The 25371-nt window shown below is 39.3% G+C and overlaps 1 protein-coding gene across 3 annotated transcripts in view; it reads left to right on the top strand.

Annotated features, from left to right (window-relative positions):
- Positions 1–25371, top strand: part of DIS3L2 (DIS3 like 3'-5' exoribonuclease 2) — a 313259-nt gene that overhangs the window by 218387 nt on the left and 69501 nt on the right. For all 3 annotated transcript variants that reach the window (XM_068281273.1, XM_068281272.1, XM_068281274.1), the window contains 3 exons: positions 611–718; positions 808–1041; positions 14947–15026. In XM_068281273.1, coding sequence (XP_068137374.1) covers positions 611–718; positions 808–1041; positions 14947–15026 — 422 coding nt within the window. The remainder of the gene's footprint in view (positions 1–610; positions 719–807; positions 1042–14946; positions 15027–25371) is intronic.

Below are 25371 nucleotides of genomic sequence, written 5' to 3'. Positions count from 1 at the left end.
GGTGGATAAATATGCACCTCGTCACATCAACCTTGGTCTTCATATAGTGCCAGGCAAGCTGATCGTTCTGGTGCAGCAAGAAATGAAACCGCATGTTCTTTGTAAGTATGGGGTTTTTTTGTGTGTTGGTTTTTTTTGTTAGTTTTGTGGCAGGAACCACTAAATTGCATGCTTGATGGGCAATCTTACAGACACACTGTGACTACATATTTCGGGGAGCACTCAGCTCAGTCTGGGGGCACTGCTAGATTATTTGGGGGACAATCTAACTTTTGCCTTATTTTGTATTACTTTTTTCATGGTGGCGGTCACTCGTAATTTCTTCTTTAGGGGCACCTGCCTGATTATATTTTTGGGGGCACACACCCTAATTGTTTTGCTTTATTACCGTGTCTCGGGAGGACATTCATTTACATTTATTGGGAGGTACTTGAGTTATGTTATTTGAGGAGGGGTTTCTGGCTAATTATGTTGTATGTGGGAGGGGGATCTGTGTTTTTTATGGGGGGGGGGGGGGGAGTATGCTGCCTAGTGATATTTGGGGTCACACCCTGTCTGTTATGTAATTTTGGAAGGTGGTATAACTTTTGGCATACTTTCTTTCTTACAGGTAATACCCATGCTGCCCAGGTTACTTTGTGAGGAACTTTGCAGCCTTAACCCAATGGCAGATAGGCTCACCTTTTCTGTCATATGGAAAATCACTCCACAGGGAAAGGTGAGTGCAAAGTGAAATTTACATGTTAAATGCCTCATATGCATTTTGAAATAATCATTTATGGAGGACCTTGGCATCTCTGTGCGCAGATTCTTGAAGAGTGGTTTGGACGAAGTGTAATCTGTTCCTGTGTGAAGCTGAGCTATGACCACGCACAAAGCATGATTGAGAGTCCTTGTATCCTTCCTAGTGCAGAGGAGCTTCCTCCAGTATCCCCACGGCACACCATTGATGAGATCCAGAAGGCAGTGCTAAATCTTCATCATATCGCACAAAATTTGCGCAAGCAGCGGTTTGAAGAGGGAGCCTTGAGATTAGACCAGGTGAAAACTTTTGTTTTTTAATTTATTAAAACTAAGATTTTTTTATTTATGTTTGTTTCACACACTGGGGCTTTGCTTTGTAAAATTGAGAGCAATGTGCAAATAATGCTAATCAAGCAACTAGTCGAGACATTGAACAAACTGATGTAAAAGCTCATCTAAACTCTGGTAGCCCAACACAGGAGTCTGTATTTACTTGGCTAATAGACAATGAGAATTTAACTGGGGTTGTGTTTGCTTTAATAGTTATGAAGACTGTGATCGCTAACTATGTGAACAAGGCAGTGATCACCCAGCAATGGTTCATACAGTACAGCTATCTAAGCAGCGGTGTGATCATTGCTTGCTAGCCACCATAAAGTATTTGGTGTTCACATCTGGCAGTGCATGCATGTTTATTTGACCTCCTTTCTGAAGCTGCATGCCGCATCTGTCAGTTGCCTTGATGCTTAAAGAGACACTGAAGTCTCAAGCAAATAATTTTTTTTATTTAAAAAATGTGTTTAATACGCTAGCCCTACCTAAACCGCCGCATTCCCGCAGCTGTAATCTATCTAAATCCCCCCTACCTCCCCCCTCCCTCTCCCCCGCAAAATCCACGACTTTCTTGGTCGTGGATTTTGCTGCTATAGGAGGCAGAGCTATGAGCTGCAGCTCTGCCTGCATACCAGTCTATCAGCGGCGGTTCTCCGCCTCTCCCCCGCCCCTCTCAGTGAAGGAAGACTGAGAGGGGAGAGGCGGCGATCCGGGCTGACAGACACGCTGAGAGGCAGAGCTGCGGCTCATAGCTCTGCCTCTCACGGAAGCGCTGCCCGGATTGTCCCCCAGGGAGTTTGGGGGGATTTAGATTACAGCGGTGGGAATGTGGCGGTTTAGGTAGAGCAAACATATTAAAAACATTTTTTAAATAAAAAGATGTTTTTCTTGAGACTTCAGAGTCTCTTTAAACAAAGAGCAGCTAGCATTTGACAAAAACACTATAATTTTATATGTGCTGCACAACAACTAAATGGTGGTGGATTCCTAACAGATTGGCAATTAAAAGTGGAGTTGTGATTTGGGAACTACTTTGTGACTAGAAATCACTCTCACCCCCCCCCCCTTTCACCTTTCCCTAGAGCCTGAACCTCTTATGTCTCTTTTGTTGACATTTTTAATGATTCCATTAGTTACCAACAAATCTGTCCTGAGGCACAGCTAGACCCTAGATATATCATTTCTTGATATGGAAGCTTTGCCACACCCTTTCATGTACCACTGATAGCCACATCCTGGACCAGCCTCGCTGGTGAAGGGAAGTAGTGGAGTGTTGCAGAATTAGGATTTTATCACAACTTTATCACAATGCTGCTGTTCCTTGCATAGTATCCAGCCTTACCGCCAGCTTCATTTACCTCCATATGCTCCAGTATCACTTTAAGGAATTGGTTAAAAGGATTTTCAGTTGTTTTTTTTTACTAAATTTACTTAGCTGTTGTGCTGATCCTCTGTCTTTAATGTTTTCTAAATCATAGACCCACGATGCAGATTAGTTGTTTTGACTCCAGTTGTTGTCAGTATGTGGCTCAAACTACTGCTAAAACAAAAAGTTACTGTGAAGCACTTTTTTTTTAAATTGGCAATAAAAATAACCCTCGTTGTTCTCACTTTTGGTTTCCCATTAAGATGATTACTCTAAAGGTGCTAAGTCTTTAACATTTGTATAGTTATAGCCTTTTTAAAATTACATGCAAAACTGCAGTCTATTCCTACTTTTGAACATCAAAGTATTGCATAGCTGAATGCCTTTACCTAATTCAGTCTCTGCCCGGTGACAGCTGCATCATCTTAATGATAAGTTTATCAGCCCTTCATCCAGCAGCACGCCCGCACAAGTCTCCCGTTTCTGTAAATTCCCATCTTCCTGTGCTTTACAATGACATAACTTACTCTGCTTCAAGAATAAGAGTTCACTGTTTTTTCTAGACAGTGTGCCCAGACCAATGTTTTGTCATTTTCATGCTTTTCTACAATGAAGTATGATTATCTTTTGTCTATAGGGCACTAGCATATACCACAGAGCAGTACATTAATTTGGGGGGAGGGGTTACTAAATCCAGCTGGACTTGTGTATTCAGTAACCTTGCTATTCTGATGTTATGATGTATAACTTTCTGTTCCAGCTCCTATCTGGAGAGGTAATTTTTACATCACCTGAACTTGCTGTAAAAAAATAAGCATTCCAAGCGTGTGTATTGGATATGACAATGGGGCCTATAAATGCTTGTAGTGAAGCATGTGTGTTATGGCATTTTGGTTTTAACCTCTGTCTCATCTCATTGACTCTAGACTCTAATCTCCATCTAAAGGAAAACTGTAGACTCTTACCTGGTTAGTCTAAGTTAAAGGGAACTGTGTCTGGTATTTATGCCAGCTGTAACGTGCCTTTTTTTGGTTGGGGATGCCAGCTCCAGGCAGTAGATAGCCAAAAATGGCACCGGGGTAAGATGATGGAAGGTGTGTATTGGTAAATGTTAACACTGAGGGTTAGGTACAGATTATGAGGGTTATATCATATTAGGGAATAAGGTACTTATTTTGTGTGAGCTATTAGAATTAGAAGGTTAATGTTTGGTGTCAGGAAGAGGATAACATTGGGGAGTTAGGGTTAGGTAGCAGTAAGTGGATAATGGATGGGTAGGGTTTAACAACAGGAAGGAGGTAATATTGCTAGCAAAGCAAGTTAAGAAGGGCTAACTACACATGTGGCGTGACGTCCGCTAGACTCGGAGCGGAAGCCCGACATTATAAACAGCCCAGAGATGGGGTAATGGAGGCGCATGGAGCCTCGGAAGAAGCTCGTTTAGAGCGAAACGGTCATTGGGCAGACCGCTGCTCCCACATTGCCCCACAGAGAAGGCAGCACAGGGTATGTTTTTTAACAATTTATTGCACTAATGCAACTTATGCTTGAATGTTGTGAAAAGTACGTAAAATAAAGTTTATTGAAGAGGAGCCTGTGATTTAGTGCTGGATGATTTCCCTTCTCTAACAATTATATAGAAAAAAAATGTCTGGCATCCTGAGCACAGTGAAGGTTATATACCCTATAAATTCATACCCCGACACGCTTCCATATGAAACCCGGAGCCGTAGTGCCAGTCGTTCTATCCTCTTATTGTATGAAGGTACTTATTTTGTGTGAGCTATAAGAATTAGAAGGTTAATGTTGGGTGTCAGGAAGAGGATAACATTGGGGAGTTAGGGTTATGTAGCAGTAAGTGGATAATGGATGGGTAGGGTTTAGCAACAGAAAGGAGGTAATATTGCTAGCAATTGAGTTGAGAAGGGCTAACACACAGCATTACAAACATTTGTTTGAACTAGTCCTGGCACATTATTCTTTTTCTCCTGTACATGAATCATAACACTCAAAACCTTTGTACCTTGTGCCTCATTTTATCGCATCCCTTCATACTTTATTTTACTAATTCATACTACCTTCTGTCTCTCAAGTCTCTTTATACTATTACCCTCTCTGTACACGTATGCTGCCCCTGGCTGTGCACCTAATGTTTTATTTCCTGTACCTTTACCATTTTCATCCTGGCCTTTACTGTCCCCCTTGGAGCACAAAGTTGCTTATATTTCTATAAATCTGTAGTTTTTTTGACCATTGTAAGCTGTGGTTTTAGTTATTGTTTTAAACTAAAGCAGCTCATAATAGTTAGGATTACCTATAAGGTAGAGGCTGTATACAGCCAGTGTGCACATTTTGCACTGCGGCCATGTAAGATTACGCCTAGCAATGCTGGCAGCACATGTTTTATTTTCCATGACTGAAATCAAATCAGATGGTCACTTGGCATTAGAAGGCAAGTGTTTACCTAAGGACAATCAAATGTAAAATTTTCCATAATGCCTTAACCTTTAGCTGTGATCTAATTGTAAGGTTGTTGGGAGTACAGATAAGATATGGCATGAGCAGGAAATCTACAATCTGTTGCCTTGGTCAGGTGGTACAAACTCATACGTCTGTATAAACCTTGTACCTGTATACAGCGGATGTTTCTTCACTTGCTCTGCTCTTCAAACCTATAATAAAGTAAATATTACATTTTACTACCTGTTTTATGCTATGCACCCAAATTACATTTTCTTCGTATGTGGAACTTACTGCAGAATGTAGCAAGATTAGATGATGGTGAAACATCCTAAATGTAGGACAAATTCAAAAAAGAGGGCTGTGTTAATCATTGCAGTCATTTGCATTCCCCTCCTTGGCTTGAAGTGGTTGCTGAAACTGGGCAGTAGGTCACATCCTACCAACACCCTAAAATCTTCTCAGAAACCTGTCCAGCAGGTACCTACCAAAAGATATTTAACTCATTTTTTTCATGTTTACCACAAAGTACAGAGTAAACAATTACATTAAACTAACAGTGTGACACTTTTAGCAGTTCTCACCAATTCTTTGGTTTGTTGTACATCAGTTGACAATAAATCTGCATACAAACACACAATTTGTATGCAGTTTGTATCAACAGCCAATGCTATACAGACATGTTACTCCTTGAGACATGTTGCTACCTTCCAGGGCATGAAAATCATATGAGCACTTCCTTAGAAGATGACCAAAGCATTCTTCTATAATGTAAATTTCTACTGACCCAGAAAGAGGGAACCAGAAAACCTGAAGCTTGAAGGCTGCTAGTGGGTTTGATCCCTTACTACAGTATAGAAATCCCAAGTTATTCCACAATCTCTGTTGAAAACAACTTTCACTGCAAAGAACTGGGATAGTGTATTTATATACTTAGTATGTGGTAGTAATAATTACAAAAATCAATGGAACCAAGGGAAGAAGGTAGAAATTTAGGCAATCTAAGCCACTAGCTGCCAGGTGGAAAGCTTTTGGTTTTTTGGTTCCCTCTTTCTGGGTCAGTAGAAATTTACATTATTATGTATTACATTAGCAAGAGCTTTTCAAATCACAGTGCTCAGAGAAGTGCTCCTAGTGGGTTCCAGGCATAAAGTATAGGGATAAAGATGCTTTTTATGTGTCTTATCTGAAGATAATTAATAAAAAACAGCTGTAACGAACATGTCCATGAATCCAGCAACTGTTTGACCAGGAAGATACTTACCCTGGTCCAAACCCTGACTGCTGCTATGTTTTTGTTCTTGTTGTCTGATACCAAAGGTTTTTTTTTATTCTGCTGACCGTAGTTAAAGATTTCCAAATATGGTTAGTAAATTACCTGAAAAATAATTTGTGGTTAGGAGTAGAAAATGAGTGTTCCCCCAAGTCCAAAACATGGATGAAGTGAGGCAGAGTACATACAAGTTTTATTTCCAACCATTTATTATAAACTAAAGATTAGGTCTAAGGGGAGAAATGAGCTGCAAATAGTCTGGGACATCGAAGTCATGTTTGGGTGTTTGCTAGTCTGCATAATCAACTAAGAACATTTGTTGGATTCATTATACCAGAAACTTTGGGAATATTGCTATGCAAACAGCTTAATGTTTTATGTGAGGCTTTCACGAGATGTCTCAGATAGTAGATACGAGTTTTGGAAGAATTGCCTTATTTTGGAGGAATATTAATACTAGGAACTTTTTTTTTTTAATATTGTTTTGGTTTATATTCAGAACCATCACTTGACCTTGTTAAAGTAGTGAGCTTCGTTACAGGTCATGATGGTTAACGGAGAGTTTAGACTCTAAATAATTTAAGGCTTTGTAGTACCAAAAACGTGGTAATTGTGTTTTAAACCTATAATTAGAGTGTCTCAAGCATTACTAAGAAATGTTTCCATTTTGTGTGAGTAAATGTTTTAGCCACATTCATCACAAAATTATTTCAGGTTTCTATATAGATCTGGCAGACGTACAGCTTTGTTGGTCAGTGTAAACAGTACAATATTTTTGAAGACTAAGGGAACACAGAGCTAGAAAAATGGAAAATGCTTTGACAATACAATTGTAAACAATTGAAACATACATACAAACTCCCATTAACAAGGTTATAGGATATGATTATATTCTATATTATATTCTATTTTATAGCCAAAACCTGTCCTAGGAGTGCACTCCAATCTCCATGAAGAGAGATAATCTTCAGGCCCAATATTTTTGTAATCCACAACACTGTGAACGCGGATTGCCGTAGAGTTCAGTCTAGTATCAATCACCCCTGTATGTCAAGTGACATGCCTCTATATCAGCAATGAATGTAGGCAAAATGCATAGATGTAGCAAATCTAAAGCATTATATCTTTCATGTGAAACTAAAACCTTCTCCTGTTCTCCTTGACATTAACAGGTATAGTAGTTCCGTATTGTAAATACAACAGCAACGGTTGCATACACAAAAATGTTCACTTACGGACTGTTATTTTAAATTAGGTTGTTGTGAGATCAGCAGTATGAAGAAATCCTTTATAGGTGGAGCAATATAACTGTCTCCATGACTGGCAGAATGGGCCTTGATGGCATTATTACCCTGCTATCATCCATATTAAGCTGACATTCCTGGAAGTTTATGTAGCACATGCCCTTAAAGAGCTAGAGCCACACCTATTATCTGAAGAAAGGAACAATATGTCTTTGATACGTATTGTTATGGGCCTCATACATCTTTGTTGGGTAATTTTATAGAGGACATGATCTTGCATGTATTTTATATTATGAAATATAGGGGCTTCTTCTACATATTTCAAATGAGAGTTCCAGATCATATCTTTACTGAAAGCATATGCAAGCTAGCAGGTGTTTCATTTAAATCCCATATCTTCATTATTGTGAAAACTGAAGAAAGCCACGAAGGCAAGATAAGTCCTACAGTAATGTAATTTATCTGTACTTCTCTTTAGAGATGGTTAATGAGATGCCAATAGTTCCACCGTTTAATACTAAAAATTACATTTGATTTCACTCAACAAGTAGTCAGCTGGAGTATTGGCAGGGAGTCTTGTGATGCAAGCATGGATCATACATGGGCTCTGCTTGCAATAGCAAGGCAATATCTTGATTTTGATGGAGAGGATAAAGGGGAAAGAGGCACCCAGAGAAGATAAAATGTGTTAAAAACAAATAAAATGAAAAAGAGTGAGGTGACTTACCTCAATTAAGACAAATTCACAAATATAATTTTATTGCACTGGCAACGCGTTTCGTGGGTGCATACAAACTTCCTCAGGCCAAATAGCAGTGCCTAATAGTGCCTGTAACCACAAATAAGGCGCTTGGTGACTGAAGACCTTTCTAAACAGACATCCAAATCAGTGTCTTTTTTGTTTTTTTAGACACTACCAGAGAAGTTAAAGGAGAACCAGCCAAGGAAGAGGGAACATTGCATAATGCTATGTCTCTGTTTTAGCACAATTCACCCTACACCATTTCAAACATTTAGCATCAAACTACTGCAGAGACAGTCTGTAATGGGACACAAGATAACAGATCAGGTCACAGCTAAAGTTCTTAGTTTTGCCTCTTGCTATCTTTTGGCCTGTATTGCACCCAGTGTTCTGGGAGTTGTGCATTTCATGCATTTTTGTTTATTATATGAGCCTGTTTTTTTCAGTCGTGAGCCGTTTTACTGTACATATCAGCCTAAGATGCCAACAGCTAATGTATTTCTTTTATTTTTAATCTGGGATTACCCTTATTACTTCAATTAAACATATTTTCTGTAAATAAACTGACGTTTTATAATTCTACAATGAGTAAACACTGGACCAATTATCAGGAAAAAGAAATCCAACATGTTTATTGTGTTTTTGCATTTTCCACAGTATGTAATGCATGTCAAAACTCTCACATTATAGAACTTCACATGTAATAGAGACAGGCAAAATGTGATTGGAAGATTTATTTTTCTACAAAAATCCTGTATTATCTGTGTGACCAGATTGGCCTTGGTGAACACTTTTTCCTATCTGTGTCTTGTGTTTTGTTTACAACTGAGCGGAAATATGGTAATTCTTTGGCTTTATTGATCTCCTGCGTTTCATTCATGAAACTGTAGTGACGCAAATCTCTCTTTTTCCCTGCTGTGGTTATCTGACTGATCCAGGGTTGTCCCCTTGAATGACCCGGATTGTATGTGAAAGATACAAATCAGCCGTAAACTAATGTGTTTATCTGAGCCATTGAAATGGACTTTTATAGTAAAATAAAGAATACTGTTTAATACGAAGAAAAAAAAAAAGGCTGTTATGCAGAGAATGTAATTTTAAAAGATGTCTGAAAGATTTTTATTTTTTTTAATCGATTTTATAGCAAATTAATTCTAGTAAAAATGAGCTATAGAATTTGATTATGCTGACATCTGCGTTCTGATTGAAAGTGAGTTTAGACTTGTAAATATACAGTAGCCACCTCAGTACTTTGTTGAATACAATATGTTATTGCAGCAAGAGGACATTTCCTGAATATAACGATGAAATGGTTAGTAATGGTTAGAGTATTGGTCAGTATTGACATATATAATAGTGGAATGCAGTGTGTCTCTGGTATTCCACTCTGTTGCTGCTGGGGTGCCAATTCCTGCTATTTATCTGATGAATGACAGCACATCAGCTGACTGGAAAAATGTACAGTTATGCGGTGGACAGAACCTTTGAAGGGCATACATAAACAGGTCTACGTTGTACTTCTCTGTTGTTTTGCATTGTACATCAGTGGACAGCAATGGAGTATTTGTGAGCTGGCCCTTCCTTTATAGCCTCTTTCCATGCTCGACTGGCAAAGTTGGGCTACACCCACTTTCTGTAATTATTTTGTTCCTACTCTTAAGGACTGGTTCAGATGGATGTCTGAACCGTCTAGTTCCAAATGCTTTTATGCAAGCTTCTAGAAAGGCATTTGTCGGCTTTCGGCAGCATTTACCAGCATGCAACGTTTTTCATTTCCGCAGGGGTACATGGAAGCGTGGCGGTAAACGTGAGGTAGGCGTGACAGCTAAATGCCGAGCAGACAATGACAAGAAACAGGATCGAGAAGCGGTGGTTGCATAAATGATGGTAAACGGCAGTATGCAATAGTACCGTCAGCTGTCCATTCATCAGATGCCACAGCCATCATTTACCATCACAGAACCATCAGTCTGAACCAGCCCCAACACATTTAAACAAGTTTTCAAAACCCACCTCTTCAGATTGGGCAGTAACATCTTCTCCTGCTTGATTATAGTTTTGTACTTATATGCATATGTGTCATCTGCACCTTCTGTTTATTGAATAGATGTACGTAATATGTTTATTCTTTATACATTAGTTATTAGCACATTTGATGATTCTAACACAAGTGTTATTTATCACTAGAAATGACTATCTTCTTGTATGGTTTCATCCTTATGTTTTCATGTAGATGCTTTTGACTGAATAACAGGCATCACTCACACATACCATGCAGTTCCTATGTTTACCATCTTGTATTTGTTCAAGAATCTTTCTGTCCTACTGAACTCTTGAAAATGGAAAAATTCCTTTCAACTTTAAAATATGCCTAAAAGTCTGACACTAGCCTCCAAAAGTAGCAACTGTTTTGCAGATACAAGTAAAAAATGTAGTCTAACAGCACGCACGATCCATCATTGGTGAGTGATGTCATGCCACCTATGTTCACTTGCATGTGTGATCCGTCCCACGCTAGGCATGCCTATGACAGATAAGGGGGGGGAAGGAGCTTTGTTTTATATTTCAGCACTAAAACTTTAATAGATTAAAGCAGACGAGAAAGCGTTTGTTCGCTTGGCACAGATTGTGTCATTATTAAGATGAAATGTGTTTAACTTAAGGGAGTTTACATTCAGCTTCCTTGAGCTTGTTGGAAATACCGGTCTCAGGTAGGTAGATTAACACAATGTGCTCTGGCCTGTGTCTGGCACTTCTCAGTAGTGAAGGATTTAAATAAACACATTGTCACTTTGCCATTCTTGCCAGTTTTGTCATAGTTTGGGTCTTATGAAAATTCAGGCTGACACAGCCACTTCCGATCAAGTTCTCTACATGTGCCACACACTCCCTATGTCTGTACATTTGGCCCACCCAAAATGTAGTTTTCATACCAGATTCTGCAACCTTTATTCTGTGAAACAAAGATTTTCATCTTACAGTTCTGGCATTTTCTGGAATGCTTCTACTATACAACAATAAAGTAAGAAGAAAAAAAATCCTTTCCATCCGGTGTTCTGTTCTTATGTATGGACAGAAGCCAGTCTGAGTGGCTCGATGACATATATTTGTTACAAGAATAGTTTATTGCGATGAACCGAAGGACCCTCAACCCTTAAAACTGAAACATCTAATACCTGCACTACTATTATCAAGCACTGCTTAAAGGCTGTCGTACTTCATAGCCAGATGTGCAACACACTGTTCTGTGTCTTTCTCAAACACTTGCCTGGTTATTGGTCTATGAATAAACTGTATCCGATTAGTGAGGTCATCCTGTGTGCTTGTGAACACGCTTCTCTCTAAATTCTTTTAGGAAATGCTCGGAAGCCTGTGTAGACAGCATTGCATAATGCAGGGCAGTCTAACTGGCTTACATATTTGCTGGCGCTCCCACTCCGTTTTCTGTGTAATAAATATAAACATAGGTTTAAGCTTATTAGCAGCATTTAAATCAGTGCATTACTATCTTATTAGGTATACATGTGTAATTTCAACGTGAATGAATTCTTAACACGTGTTAATGTTTTCTATCAATTCTATTAAGCTCGCCTGATTCATTATTGCACATGTTACTGATCGTGCCCAGTTAGATTTCAGCACAGAGTGTACTTAGTTTGCCCATGAGGCCAAAGTTGTCTTGCAGACTAGGAAGTGGATGTGCCGTCCACCTGCAGACTGTGCTTGAACAGTTCCAGTGATTCCAGTGTTTCTGCAGGCCCATTTGTGCATCTGCTGATACTGACTGCAGAGTTTGCACCTGCTAAATTCCGCACCAAGTAATTTGGCTGTATATAATTTACCCCTCTGATTGAATGTGCAAGAACTGGGCACAGAACTATCGTGGGGCAATGTTCATCTGGGCATAGAGGGGCATTGGCTATGCGATTACTTCTTGACACCTCAGGAAAGCAGTTGTCAGGGCTTTTTTTTTTTTATCTGGCCAATTGCTTTGTTCTCACACATATTAGGAAGCCTACTGCCTGTTTACCCCTTCCCCATTCATAGGAAGGACATGTAACACAACTGAGCAAGCTTGACCAATACAGGTAGACTACTGGACTGACTGTTGGATGAAACAACCATGAAGTACCGTTTTTACAAATATGTATGCATGTATTTATGAGGTATTAGGAATTAACTTCTTAGCTATGCTTCAAAATTGGAGCAAGGTATTTCCATTTATAGAATGAGTCTGGTTGTTTACCTCTATGGCTCAGATTAGTCTACATTACACGTTTAATATGGAAATCCAGTCAGTCTCTTCTTATGTCTAACCCAGGGGTGAGCAAAATCTTGAATTGAGGTTCCATCTCTACAATAATTGTGGTATAGACAGCAACATTTTTAGTGTTGTGGGCATGGATTAGTACACCGACGGTTCTTATGCCCTTTCTCTAGTTGAGTAAACGTCCACTATTTCTCATCCTTGTGATGAGGTCATGAAGAACAGACGTTAATGGGAAGTCTCCCCCCGGTGGCACAAACAGTACTAGCCCTAACAAAGGTTCTAAGCCTTTCTCACTCTATCTAAACCTAAAATAAAACATTTTTGTTGGAGTAGCATTTCGAGCTAGAGATGTTTTGTCCTTTCATTCCTATCTTCATTGGTTTCTCTTGTGCATCCACAGGAATGCCTTTCTGTAAAAAACTGCAGTCACCGACTATAATTAGGTTATTAATTAAAACATTAAGATGTTTTGGGTTAAGTTTCCTGTCAAAGAGCATGCTTACTTTTTTCACACTGCACCACTCTACAGTTTATCAAGAGGTGAACCAACTCCCAGGCCTTTATGGAACCTTTTGCTGTCAGTGATGGATGAGAAGTGCTTCAACCCAAAAGAACATCAAAGCAGAGCGATCGCCTGCTGGATGTGGAAGATGTGGTTACAAAAGGAGGGATGGGCTGTCCGCACGAAGTGACCCATCAGCCAATGGTTTCTTATGTGTTCGTACACATTGAGGAGAGAGGAAGCCTCCTGCTGGGACTTAGAAAACAGGAAACACAAAAGCACATTTGGGAAATTTAGCTTGCTGTTTCAATACAGCTTCTCACAGCCTGTCCTCACAACATCTAAATCCCATTTACAGAGGTGAAGTTCTCAAAGCCTGAAAATAGAATTAGCAGGGAGGGTTTGGAGGAGTCAAAGTTTTGGCACAAAGGACCTTTGGCATCCTTTTCCTCTGAATACCAGAGCCCATGGCGAATCGTTTTAAGGGTGACCCCCATGGGCATTAACACTCATTGTGCTTGTGTGGTTTTGTACTGTGTGTGAGTGATGTTCTCTATTGTGATGCAGTCATGCAGATTCCAATTATCAGACATTACCCTTACCCACTTGTCAGCCAAGAGGCGACAAGGCACTTTTATACTGCCTAATGAATTTTTATGATCTTCCCCTTTCTTACATTTTTTAAAATAATGTACCATGATGAGTGTCTGCTTGTTTATTCTCTAACAAATCTCCAGTCCCTGCTGGCAGCAAATGCTGCTCCAAGGTACAATGTTTCTCCTCTGTCCCTCTGACATCATTGTATCTGACCCAGGGATGGCAATGTCTGCAGAGACAGGACTGCCGAATAAACACATTCATTATTTTACGGTCATGTAGTATTTTAGTGACCCACAGTGGCAATCCTTCAAGCATTGTCTTTCTTATTGTAATTTCTCATTTGTGTACAAGTACATGGGAATTGATGTCAGTTTTCTTCATGTTGCGATTAAAGGTTTTTAACTCTATGTTGAATATTGATAGTCCTCGTTCTTATGAATGAGCTCACAAATGCAAACAATGACATGACCATATTGAATAGGAAGCTTCTGTCCTGTAACGACTGTTGCGTGTAGAATTCACTGAATTGGTGTTGCATTGCTCCATATGGTGAAACTGACTGCAGCATGTTTGTATACATTGCCATATAGACTAGGATAGCTTAGAGCCTTTGTAACAATTTTCAGGTGCAAGTAAGCTGTTATTATAAATGTATATCTGCTCAGGTTTGGGTCTCTGGTGTTACACGGTCAACATATACATTTAAACAGTTATGCACATAGTTTGTTGCTGTGTTTGTAAACTTTGTTCTAATCATGCAATTTATGATTCTTATTCTGTTCACATCTGCGTTCCAGACATAATTACCATTCCTGCGTTTTCTTGGATGCCCCTTATAGCATTATTGGTTTTAAGGAAGAAATCTGTACATTTTAGTGTTCCCTGTTATATACCAGTAGCACCCAGTAACTGCCCTCTTTTTGCATGTACAGTATAATTATCTGAACAGAGTAGAATGTATTGAATACTAATAAAACTGATACTGTGCTAGCAGTTATGTGGCTTTCTCTGCAGGTAAACCAAGGTAGCACATTGGAAATTATGATTACAAATTCCCTTGCAGTGTCTAGATCTGTACTGAAGGGATTGCCTTTTTTCAGCAACAAAGTTGGAATGCCACTTCAAAAATGTACATGGCCTTCTCATGTGTACAGCATTGAAATTGAAGAGCATAACTGTACCACAGTGTGGCAAACTGAACGCCCATATTGAAATTTGGGCGCGGATCCCATCCAATAAAAATAGTGTGTGCCAGGTCGTCCCCATAATATAGTGTCGATCAAATTCTGTAATACAGTTGTAAAATATTGTGCAATTTTTTATTAGTGTATAGGCATATCTTTTAGTAACTTTTAATTTGTCAGATTTGCATTTTTTAGATGTTTTATACTTTACTTTTATTTTTTTTGCAGTCAAAACTATCATTTACTTTGGATAAAGAAAGTGGGATGCCTCAAGGATGTTACATTTACCAATACAGAGACAGTAACAAGTAAGTTAACTGGTTGGTGGGACTTGGCGTACTTCACTTTTGTTGGCCCTGATCAATAACACAATATTACGGTATATTCCCATTTTTACCCCAGTATGTACATCTAAAGCTGCTATTCTGTGTCTTTACTGACAGTATCTGGGTACAGCGCTTGCTGATCCATCCCTTTTTGAAAAATGTACTTCTAAAATGATTCTAGTGCTTCAGAAGCAATTCCTCCTTTCTCTCTTGCTGTAATTTGACCACTGCTGTAATGTTACTATTGCCATGATGCTAGAAAATAATAATTTTCCATATTCACCTCATTGGGTATGTGAGGCAAGTAAGAGACAGTGTATAGTTTTCTCTCCATGGCATATGGGGCCCCAAACCTAATTAATTTGCAACCCAAATCACCTACCCCCGCCCCAAACGTTCAAGTGCAAGTTGCGTCCAGAAACTTGAAAAGTGACCACCACGTCCATTGCCAATTTTAAGACTTAATGTGTACATTTTATTGGCATGTGAATGGCCCTCCTGGTTGAAGTGTTTGGCCAGCTTTTCAGCTACTGGCATCATGTATCAGCAGTTTGTTGCTTGTGATGAAGACAAATTAATATATTTATCATCTTGATCTTTTTTTATTACTTTGTAAATAATCTTGATGGTGTCATAATCTAACTTAGCATATGTATATATCTCTGACCAATATGCATTTTTTGTTATTATTTCTTATACATTGTTGACCAAGGTTAACTAAGCATTAATACATTATTGTATAGAAATGTGTTAATCTAAACATTCAACAGCGAAATACTTTCAGTCTCACTCTGGTTCCTATTCTTCATTGCTGATATGAAGCTTCATGTCAGCAGTTGTGAGAAGGATCCAGAGCAAGGATGGAACACATCAGCAGCAGAGAGGAGACCCAGAAGATACAGGTGGGTGAGGGCCAAGGAGAGAACACCCAATGGGGAAATGCACAATCAGTGGTAACTAAGCACTTCCTCTCCAGCACACTTCACTCCACACTGGCAACTGAGTCAGACCAGTTGGTGAGGAGGTGCTCACTGCACACTTTATTATTACATAGCAGGGGGACACTAGCAGCTTCAGAAATAGCAGGGGGAGGGAATACTATGCTGAGCACTTCATAGTAACCCACATGTAAACAGAGGTCTGAGATAACAGACCTCTTTATATATTATTATTATTGATTTACAAAGCTCCAACAAATTCTGTGGCGCTGGTCAAAGTAGATATAAAAGTATATATAAATAGATATATAAAAATACATATGCACACATGTGCATGTTTTTGGTTTGACAAGATTAATAGTAGTAATCTGTAAAAAGAGAAAAAATGAAATCTAGGTATACTGTCAGATGCTTCCTAGAAGCATATGAGAGGAATCGGCGTGGGAGAATTGGGCGCAGGATACAGCCTGTATGGCTGATCCTGCTCCTGCACAAATTCCCATTCACGTTAAATACTATTCCCCCTCCAGTCCGCCATGAATGGTGGGGAATGAAATAATTTAGCTTCCAGCAATTGCTGGAGGCAGGAATTATAGTGTTTTATAAGTAACTTCAGATCCATCTTCTGACTGTGCTGAAGTTGCTCACTGCTGCGCCCAAGTCTCTTGCGCTGGAATGAAAGCGTTTGTCGTAGAAGAGAGAGGAGAATGCATAGGAGAGCACATTTTCCATTACATGTGTATCATAGAAACCACCTGGAGGTCTCGCAGTATGGGGAAATCTGAACAATCTATTATTCCACTAGTATCTATTCGGATATAAAGATTAATGGACATGACTTCATTTCCATAATGCACTGTACAATGGTAGTAGCCTGTTCCCAATAATACCACTCCATAAGCAGGACAAGACACAACACGTCATGACATTTGTATACATTGTGTCTAACCCTTTGTGTGCAATTTAGCCTGTGGATTGCCTTTTAAACACATTTATGCATGACATCACTTAGTTATCAAAATCCAGTATATGTTTCTACATAAAATCCAAAACAGGTAAATCTATTCAGTTAACATGCCCACAAAAACATTGCATTTGTCATGAAATATTACAGCAGAAAGATTGTTAAAAGATTCTGAGTATCTGAAATGAAGTAAGAGAATCAGAGATTTCCTACCTCATCAGTATCAGAATATTTTTCCAAAAGGTTAATAAGTCAAGGGAAATCATTTCTTTTTCCTTAACTTGAGCTGAAAGCTGAGTGTTAAAAGAAATGGATCCTGTTTGATTATGAAGGCCAGAGAACCCTGAATTTTGTTTCCTGCGGCGGTGGTTTCCAAATGTTTATTGGGTGGGCCTCTTATGATGTAACTACATTTTCACTAGTTCCCTAGAAATACATGAATAAATGAAACTGCACTCACAATAGCAATACTGGAGGGAATATAGGAACTAATGTCTACAGCCTGGTTGACAACTCCAGCAACCTGTGCTTATGTGACATTCAATTAGGCTTTCTGTAAACATATCTTAACATATTAATTTTGCCTTGCTTGAATATTATGCTTTCAAGTTTGGTTCCACTAATAATTTGTCATTATACTCTTTCTGTATTTGGCTAGCTTGTGGTCTTGTTCTGCCAACGTTTGGACATGTTGCCCATGATTACTTGATTTTACACCAAGACCCTGAGTCTGTGGTTACACTTTACTATTCTTTCAGAAGAAATCTATAGACCAGCTCTTACGACTCTGCATGCTTAATGTATGTGACTCACATTCTGTTGAAGCCAAATAATTAGCATGACCGCTATCTATTTGGTCTTTTTTTTTCATTTTTGATAATTGATAAAAGGTAGTCCTTTTTTTTATTTTTTTATTTTTTTTTTACTTGAATCAGTGAATTTTTAAACTGGAGTGAAGAAGGATGAGAGGAGAGCCTCATTAGGTTAGAGTCCAGAGCAGAGGTAGAGAAGTGTGGTTTTCTGGTTAGTAAAAAAAGACACTTTTTCAATTAAGGTGGTGATGGCTATTAGAGAAGAGGAGTTTCAAATAAGAGACACGAGATATAGAGAGGAGAAAGGGTTTAAAATGAGTAATTGAATAGGCAGGCAGTAGAGTTTTGGAGGTTGTGGTTGGACAGTGAATAGCGGTGCATGTTGAAATTTTTATCCGTTGTGTACATTTTGCCTGTGATGTATGATATACATGCCCTTAGTCAATTTACTTTTTTTCTCTTAAGTTTTAGTGTTATCCAGGAGATCATTTTTTCATCTTCTGTTTAAAATAACTTTTCAGCACTGCCAATGAAAAAGTACAAAAAAAAATTGAAAAGCTCAAAATTATTTTCCTGCTTGTTGGTGGCTGAAAAGGCATTTTATAATTAAGATATTAAAATATCGCCTACGAGAAAACCTAGGAGAGAAAGTGAATTGGATCAGGCCCATAGTCTGCAGTTGACTGTTGTGGTGGTGCTGCTGCCGCCGACTCCGACTAAGTTAGTCTTGGAGAGGGCTGTTATCTGACTTTTATTATCTCAACTGTAAGTGAACTGTTTACTTTTTCTCTGCTAGAGGAGAGGTCATTACTTCACAGACTCCTCTGAAAGAATCATTTTGAATGCTGAGTGTTGTGTAATCTGCACATATTATAGAATAATGCAATGTTAGAAAAAACACTATATACCTGAAAATAAAAGTATGAGAATATTTTCTTTGCTGCTAATCTTCTAGTAATTATTTATAGTACACAACCAATTCATTATATCATATATTTTTTTTCGCTTCAGTGTCTCTTTAAGGCAGAGAAGACTATTTTTGAGCAGTGAATGTTAACTGTCTCAACGTTATTGTAAGAGGACAGAGTGCCAAGGGGTTGCAAAGCATCAGCCAGGGTGTGCAATGGTGCCTACAAAAGCACATTGGGCACAGTGCTAGGGAAAGGGGGGGGGGTGTAAAAACAACAAGAAATTTGTTTGTAACAATTGTGGTCTGAAAGGGGGAATTGTAACTTTTTCATTTCTTCAAAGCTTGAAGTAGACCTGAGCTACTTAAAGATGAGGTCCAGAGTGTTGGTTGGAGGTAGTGGAACGCTGGAAAAGGTCAAAGGAGGAGATGAGAAAAACATTTTAGTGATGATTGGGCTGTTGTTATTAAAGTTGACAAAAAGTTATAGAAGGTTTGTCAGTTGACAGGAACTAAAAATGCCTTGCAGAGATGTGGTCAATAAATGTCGAGGCTAGGCCAGAAGTGTGGTAACTCACTGTAATAATAGTTTAAGGCTGGTTTCACAGTGGGACGTTAAAGTCCCACGTTACAGCAGCCAGTAACGTAGCCTAACTAACAGCACTGTAAAATCAATGTGCTTGTTCACAGTGCACATGTTGCGTTACATAGTAACGCAGCACGTTTAAACAAAGTGCTGCATGCTGTACGTTATACTGGGCTAAGCCACGTTAGACTGTTTGCACATGCTCAGTACTGTTGGGGGAGGAGGGCTCCCCTCCTCCTCCGCAGCCAGCCCCCTGGCTAATTAATATTCACTGCAATGTGGAGACTCGTGGTGGGACTGTAGTGTTGTCCGAATCATGAACGAATCGTTCATTTGATCCGGATCTTTTTTGTGAGTCGAATCATCCGGATCATCACAATGAAAGATTCGGTTCACAGGATGTCTGTCTGGAAGAAACAGGAACATACAGAATGTACAGTGCAGGGAAAGTCCTGTCCTGCTAGTCATTTCACCCAGTCTGCTTCCCTAGTAAAATGATTCAAATGATTCGGTTCAAAGATCCGGATCTTTTCAATGATCCGATTCAAATGATCCGAATCCTTAAAAAGATCCAGACTTCCTATCACAACCTGGAGCGTCTGCTTTGAGAGCTACATAACGCAGCTCAATCTGACGTCCAACTTCAACACCACCATACGTTACGTTAGGGGCACGTTATGCGACCATAATGTCCCCTAAAACGCAAGGTCTTGGTGTGAAAGTAGCCTAAATCAACTGATAGTTGCCCTGACCATTTACTGCAAAAATTTCTGGTACGATTCAGAAGTCATGGTTTTGTCAGTCATGGCAAGCCAGTCCTGGTCCAGAGGCAACATGGCAGTTTCAAGGCTTTGTACTGTTATCACCATGTTTCACAGAATACAGTAGATAGGATTGTTATGCTGGAATACAAGTTTTGTCTTTTGCAAACCTAAATCTAAACTGGTATCCATGTGGTCTTTATCAAATGAACATTTCTTGCAACCCTGCTGTGCACCCCATTATACATAAGTGCACAACTTTTCGTAGACTTGTGAACCATGATGCTCACCTAGGAAAATTAGATTATTTTTACCTTAGACACTATCCTGGGTTTGTTTGAGTTCTATAGACTTTAAATTTCTTGATCTTCTTATGATCTTTATTGGTCAGTCAATTCTGGTGAGGATAACGTGGATGTGAATTGCCTCCATGTGCACACACTGTGCCTGGCTTTGGCCTGATGGAATTGTGTAACCTTTTACTGATTACAAAACCTTCTAATTGATTTTGCAACTACGATCGTCCAAATGGTATTTTTTAAAAACTGACTGTGCACGAATAAAGCTCGTGTATCTGGCAGGCTTCAGAGTTGTTAGGCCTAAAATGTAGATTACATGGTTGTTTCACACAGAAGGATGTGTGTAATTTGTTGTGTTTAGTGCTGCTGGTATGAACTGTGCGCGGTTTATCCTTAAGAATGGAATATGTCTTTGTTTGTCAGCCTCGGACTGATTTAATTCATTCGTTATGCTGAAGGTCATGGATTATTACCAAATCAAGGATATTCCTTTACAATTTTTTCTTTCTCTTGGTTAACATTCATGTATAATTTTATATGAATTGCATAGATCTTTCCATCTAGTCTTTCAAAGCTAGACAGATGATAAAGCCGAACTGGGATACATTATCTATAGCAACAATTTGATTGGTTCACATCTCACTTTCCATCTTCTTATATTTCACAGTTTTCTCCAAGTGTAAGATGGCATCATCCTTTCCTCCCTTCTCTATATATTCACATACCACAATTTCCATTGAATGATTTGTCTGAAAATGGCTTGCAGTTGGAACACCCTCTAAAAAGATGAAGAGCTGACGGTGATAAGTTTTAGGTAGCCTTATATTGGTGACCTATTGTCCTCAAGGTTATAGTGCACAGCAGTACATTTTTGACAGGCGGGTATGGGGGGGAGCAGTGCGGGTTCAAAGGCCGTACTGCAATGGGCTGTGCTGTACTACTGGGAGTAGTGGTATAATCTATACTTGCTCAGTTTTCTGCTGCAATCATAATGGAATCAAGGGGGGCAAGCTGATACTTCATTACTGAATGATCATTTTTGATTAGGGAGTGATCGATTGCTTACCAAATTGGGCCTTTATTGACCTGTGTATGGCAAGCTTTTTTGGCAATGACCAATCAAATTTCACCAGCAGACTAAGGGTACATACAGACTCTAGATTACTGTTTTGTTTTTCTAAACAATCTTCAAGTGACTTAGAGTGAAGTTTACTCACAACTGTTTACCACAGTGCTGCTTGCCATATAACTTGGTTGTACATTTAGCTTGATGGGGAACAAAGAAAACGCTCTGCCAATGCTGTTTCTCCACTGCCTAGACCTGTGGACACCCCTACCCTTACAGTGTTTGATAAAGGAGCTTGCCAGAAAAAGTGTATTTACCTCTTTTAGGGTCTGAACACACTAGAGAGCCTCTGGTTTGCTTTTCAGCAACACATCATCACAGACTGATACAAATCAGGGCTGTGGAGTCGGTCCAAAAATCCATTGACTCCGACTCCTCAGTTTAGGATTCCACCGACTCCAACTCCGACTCCTCGACTCCGACTCCTCTAATTTGCATATTACAATTTTGTTGATTAACAGTATGTAACGTGAAATTCGTCTCTTAACTGCCAACGCTTAGGAATTTTACAAGACAACTGAAGTGAGAAGGATGTGTAGACTACTATATTTATTCCCTTTAGACTAAAACTAGTCCTTGGTAAGAGTACTTGTAAAATGTACAGACCGGAACAAAGAACATCAGGCCCTAGGCAATGTAACTGTGGGTACATGTAAGAATGATGTGCAGGTACTCTGCAGGGGAATGAGGAGATTCTTCCTCTATTACACATTCTTCATGCACAATCTGAACCAGGTTTATGGGTGATAGACAACACCTCTGTGTTCAATGTGCACAACATTCTCAGTGGATTCTCTGCAGCTCTGTGGGGAGTGCATATGTAGAGTATAGTACTACTGTGTAACAAAGTAAACCTGAGACAGATGAAATTAAAGTTTTATACATACCTGGGGCTTCCTCCAGCTCCCTTCAGGCTAATCAGTCCCTCGCTGTCCTCCTCCGCCGCCTGGATCTTCTGCTATGAGTCCAGGTACTTGAGCCAGTCTGGTGTAGTGCGCATGTACACACTCCGCCGCCGGGAGCATACTACACCTGCGCAGCACTATTGTGCAGGTGCAGAACGTTCCTGGCTGTGGAAGTGGCACGTAGCCAGACTGCTCTGACTGGCTGAATTACCTGGACTCACAGCAGAAGATCCGGGTGGCGGAGGAGGACAGCGAGGGACCAAATGGCCTGAAGGGGGCTGGAGGAAGCCCCAGGTATGTATAAAGCTTTTCTTTTAATTCGCCTCAGGTACCCTTTAATTCACAGTCACCAAACCAAATTTTAACAACATATCAAATTATTTGATTTCATGAGCAAAGAGAGTGCATACATTTGCATAAACCACATCAATGCAGAATTATTTCCATCTCATTGACCATCTCTATTAGTGACACAGCTACACATCAGGCTTTATTCTTACAGCATAGACGTTATTTAGTATATATAAGAGATTCCTGTGTACACATCATATATACTGTACAGTCACAATCAGATATGTATAGCAGACTTTAAAAATACGGGGACTGCTTTATTGAAGCAGCACAAGTAACTAATTTTGATTGGTTTATTTCATTTTTGTGGACTGACTACAGCTATTACTGTGTATATACTGTATATATAAATTATTTTTAATGACTATTATCTGAGAAATAGAACATTTTATCATATTTTCTATTTTAATTACGGTTACAAATTCATTAGGAGTCGGAGTCGGTGCATTTTTTCCCAACTCCGACTCCAGGCACCCAAAATTGCTCCGACTCAACGACTCTGACTCCACAGCCCTGATGCAAATGACTGAAAAGCAGACAGAAGTGCACTTGAGTGTTCAGACCCTAATGTGCTCCACTCAGTTGCAGAGTTCCTGCATCAGCTCCATGTACAGGTACCAGAAAAGTTTTTTTTTTTTTTTTTTTAATTAATCAGAACTTGGGGAAATGGTTAATGCCACATATTAAAATAAATGCTGTTATGTGGCTTCTAAGGACGTTGCTTGCAAGAAAAATATTAGTGAATCAACAAAAAAAACATAACTTTAGTATACTGTCTATATAATAGACAAGCAACAGAAGTGACAAAAAAATAGTTTGTCCAGACAGGTTTAATTGTACACACTTTCACAAATGCTAATTTTTGCTCTAGTAGAGAAGACAATCACACGCCTTGTATGGCTACAGCAGCTGTTGCTTTTTTTTAAGTTGTGACTTGTATAATAATTACGTTTTTTCCCCTCAAACTTCCCCTTCATCTAGATTACATTGGCTGTGTCACTCTGTTACCTTAGGTCAGTTCTGTTTTGCTGCCGTATGAGTTGATGAAAATATTTTTACATACACAGCTGATTGATAACTATTGCCCTTTGTGCTGGTGAAGTGCTTGATAAACCTTTAAGCTGTGTACAATGTTCACCTGTCGCATGCCAAAGATGAGCTCATGGGAACAAGTCTGGAGCTGCAATGTGGCAGTGAAACCTGCTCCCTCTCTCAGTGAGCTCGTCATTGATATGATGCAACTGCCCTCTTCTTCCGTGCCGAACACTGCTCCTTCACTGTTGCACGTTTTTTCGTGTAATTAAGGAAACTGACAATGTTGGATATTTTTGTTTTTCCCAGGAGACAGTTACACAAATCATAACTTTTTTTTGAAAGCTTTGGGATTTAACCAGGTGTGCAGAGTGAGTTTTTAACTCCTTATTTCTAATTGTCCATGTATGTCCAAATGTGGATCCCTCTGATGTACAGCCCAACGTTTATTTGGTCACCCCTTTCTTGTAGTGTACATTAAATTCTATTCTTGTACTTTGCAGTTTGGTGCTGAGACACATGACCCTGGTGATGCACTCTAACTGAACTCAAACCTCTTCGAAGCCCTCTCCAATAGTTAGCTTCCCTGGCTGCTCCTCCGCACCAAGGGTTTCCATGACTTTTTCGACCTCCCTTTTCTAACCCTCATGTCTGTTGTCTTAAACTTGTACAGGCTCTATTCCCTGGAATCGCTGCTTCTGATTTTAGAAAGCCTGTGGAGAAATCTGAATGATTTTCATTTAACATTTGGCGCTGCAGACACCCCTGTCAGCAAAAGGTTTTTTTTTTTTTTTTTTTATATCTTTATAAAGGGGATTATTATAGAGCACCTGTTAGTTTTTCCTGTGTGTTGGCAATTGTAGGTCATAAGAATGACTTAAGCTGCTTATCTGGATTTCAGTTTACACACGGTAATAAAATCACCTAGTAGTGATTGGGTTGTGTTGCTCTTGTGACATGACTTCACTTTGCCTGTTGATGTAATATCTGTATGTGCGCTGGGCTCCACTTTCAGGGTGTAGCAGGTAGTGCTTTGCAAGAAAAGTGCAAAGTAGTCCCTTTAAAGTTGTAAAAATGTGTCTGTCCCCTGTACTAGCTTTTCTTTTATTTTTGATAAGTTCTCAAGTTTCTCTACTGGTTAAAAAATAAATAAATCCATTTCTGTGTTAAAGTGGAATTGTAATATACTATGCCCAGAACTTTTCTGGTGTACCAGAGGTTTAACGCAGAGCTACAGTTTTATGTAGTCTTTAGATAAATAGTAAGGGGTACCTAGTTAGCGGATGAAGATTCGAACAAGATTTCCACGGTGGGCCAACAAGAACTAGATATCCTACAGAAAATGTACTGCAAGTTCAGAATTGCCTTCTTTCAACTGTGGGAATTTACCGGTATATGTCCTCATTTTCAGTAAAAATCCAAAATACAAGCAGGTAAACCTCATTTCAGTACAGAAGTAGAGCAATGCAAGTCATGTCACTGCCCCTTGTTAGTAAGATTGTACCGGTCACTTAGGCTTGTCATGGTGTAGCTAATCCTTTAGAGCAGAGGGGAAATGTTGATGATGTTTCCACTTTAAGCAGACACATAAAAATAAGGAAATACTCATTGTTTAAATATGTTTATTGCCGCCGTAGAGGATGGTG

This window comes from Hyperolius riggenbachi, chromosome 4 (assembly GCF_040937935.1).
Source record: "Hyperolius riggenbachi isolate aHypRig1 chromosome 4, aHypRig1.pri, whole genome shotgun sequence".
Lineage (NCBI taxonomy): Eukaryota > Metazoa > Chordata > Amphibia > Anura > Hyperoliidae > Hyperolius > Hyperolius riggenbachi.
The sequence above is the reverse complement of the archived record's forward strand: the minus strand, read 5'-3'. Positions and strand labels throughout refer to the sequence as shown.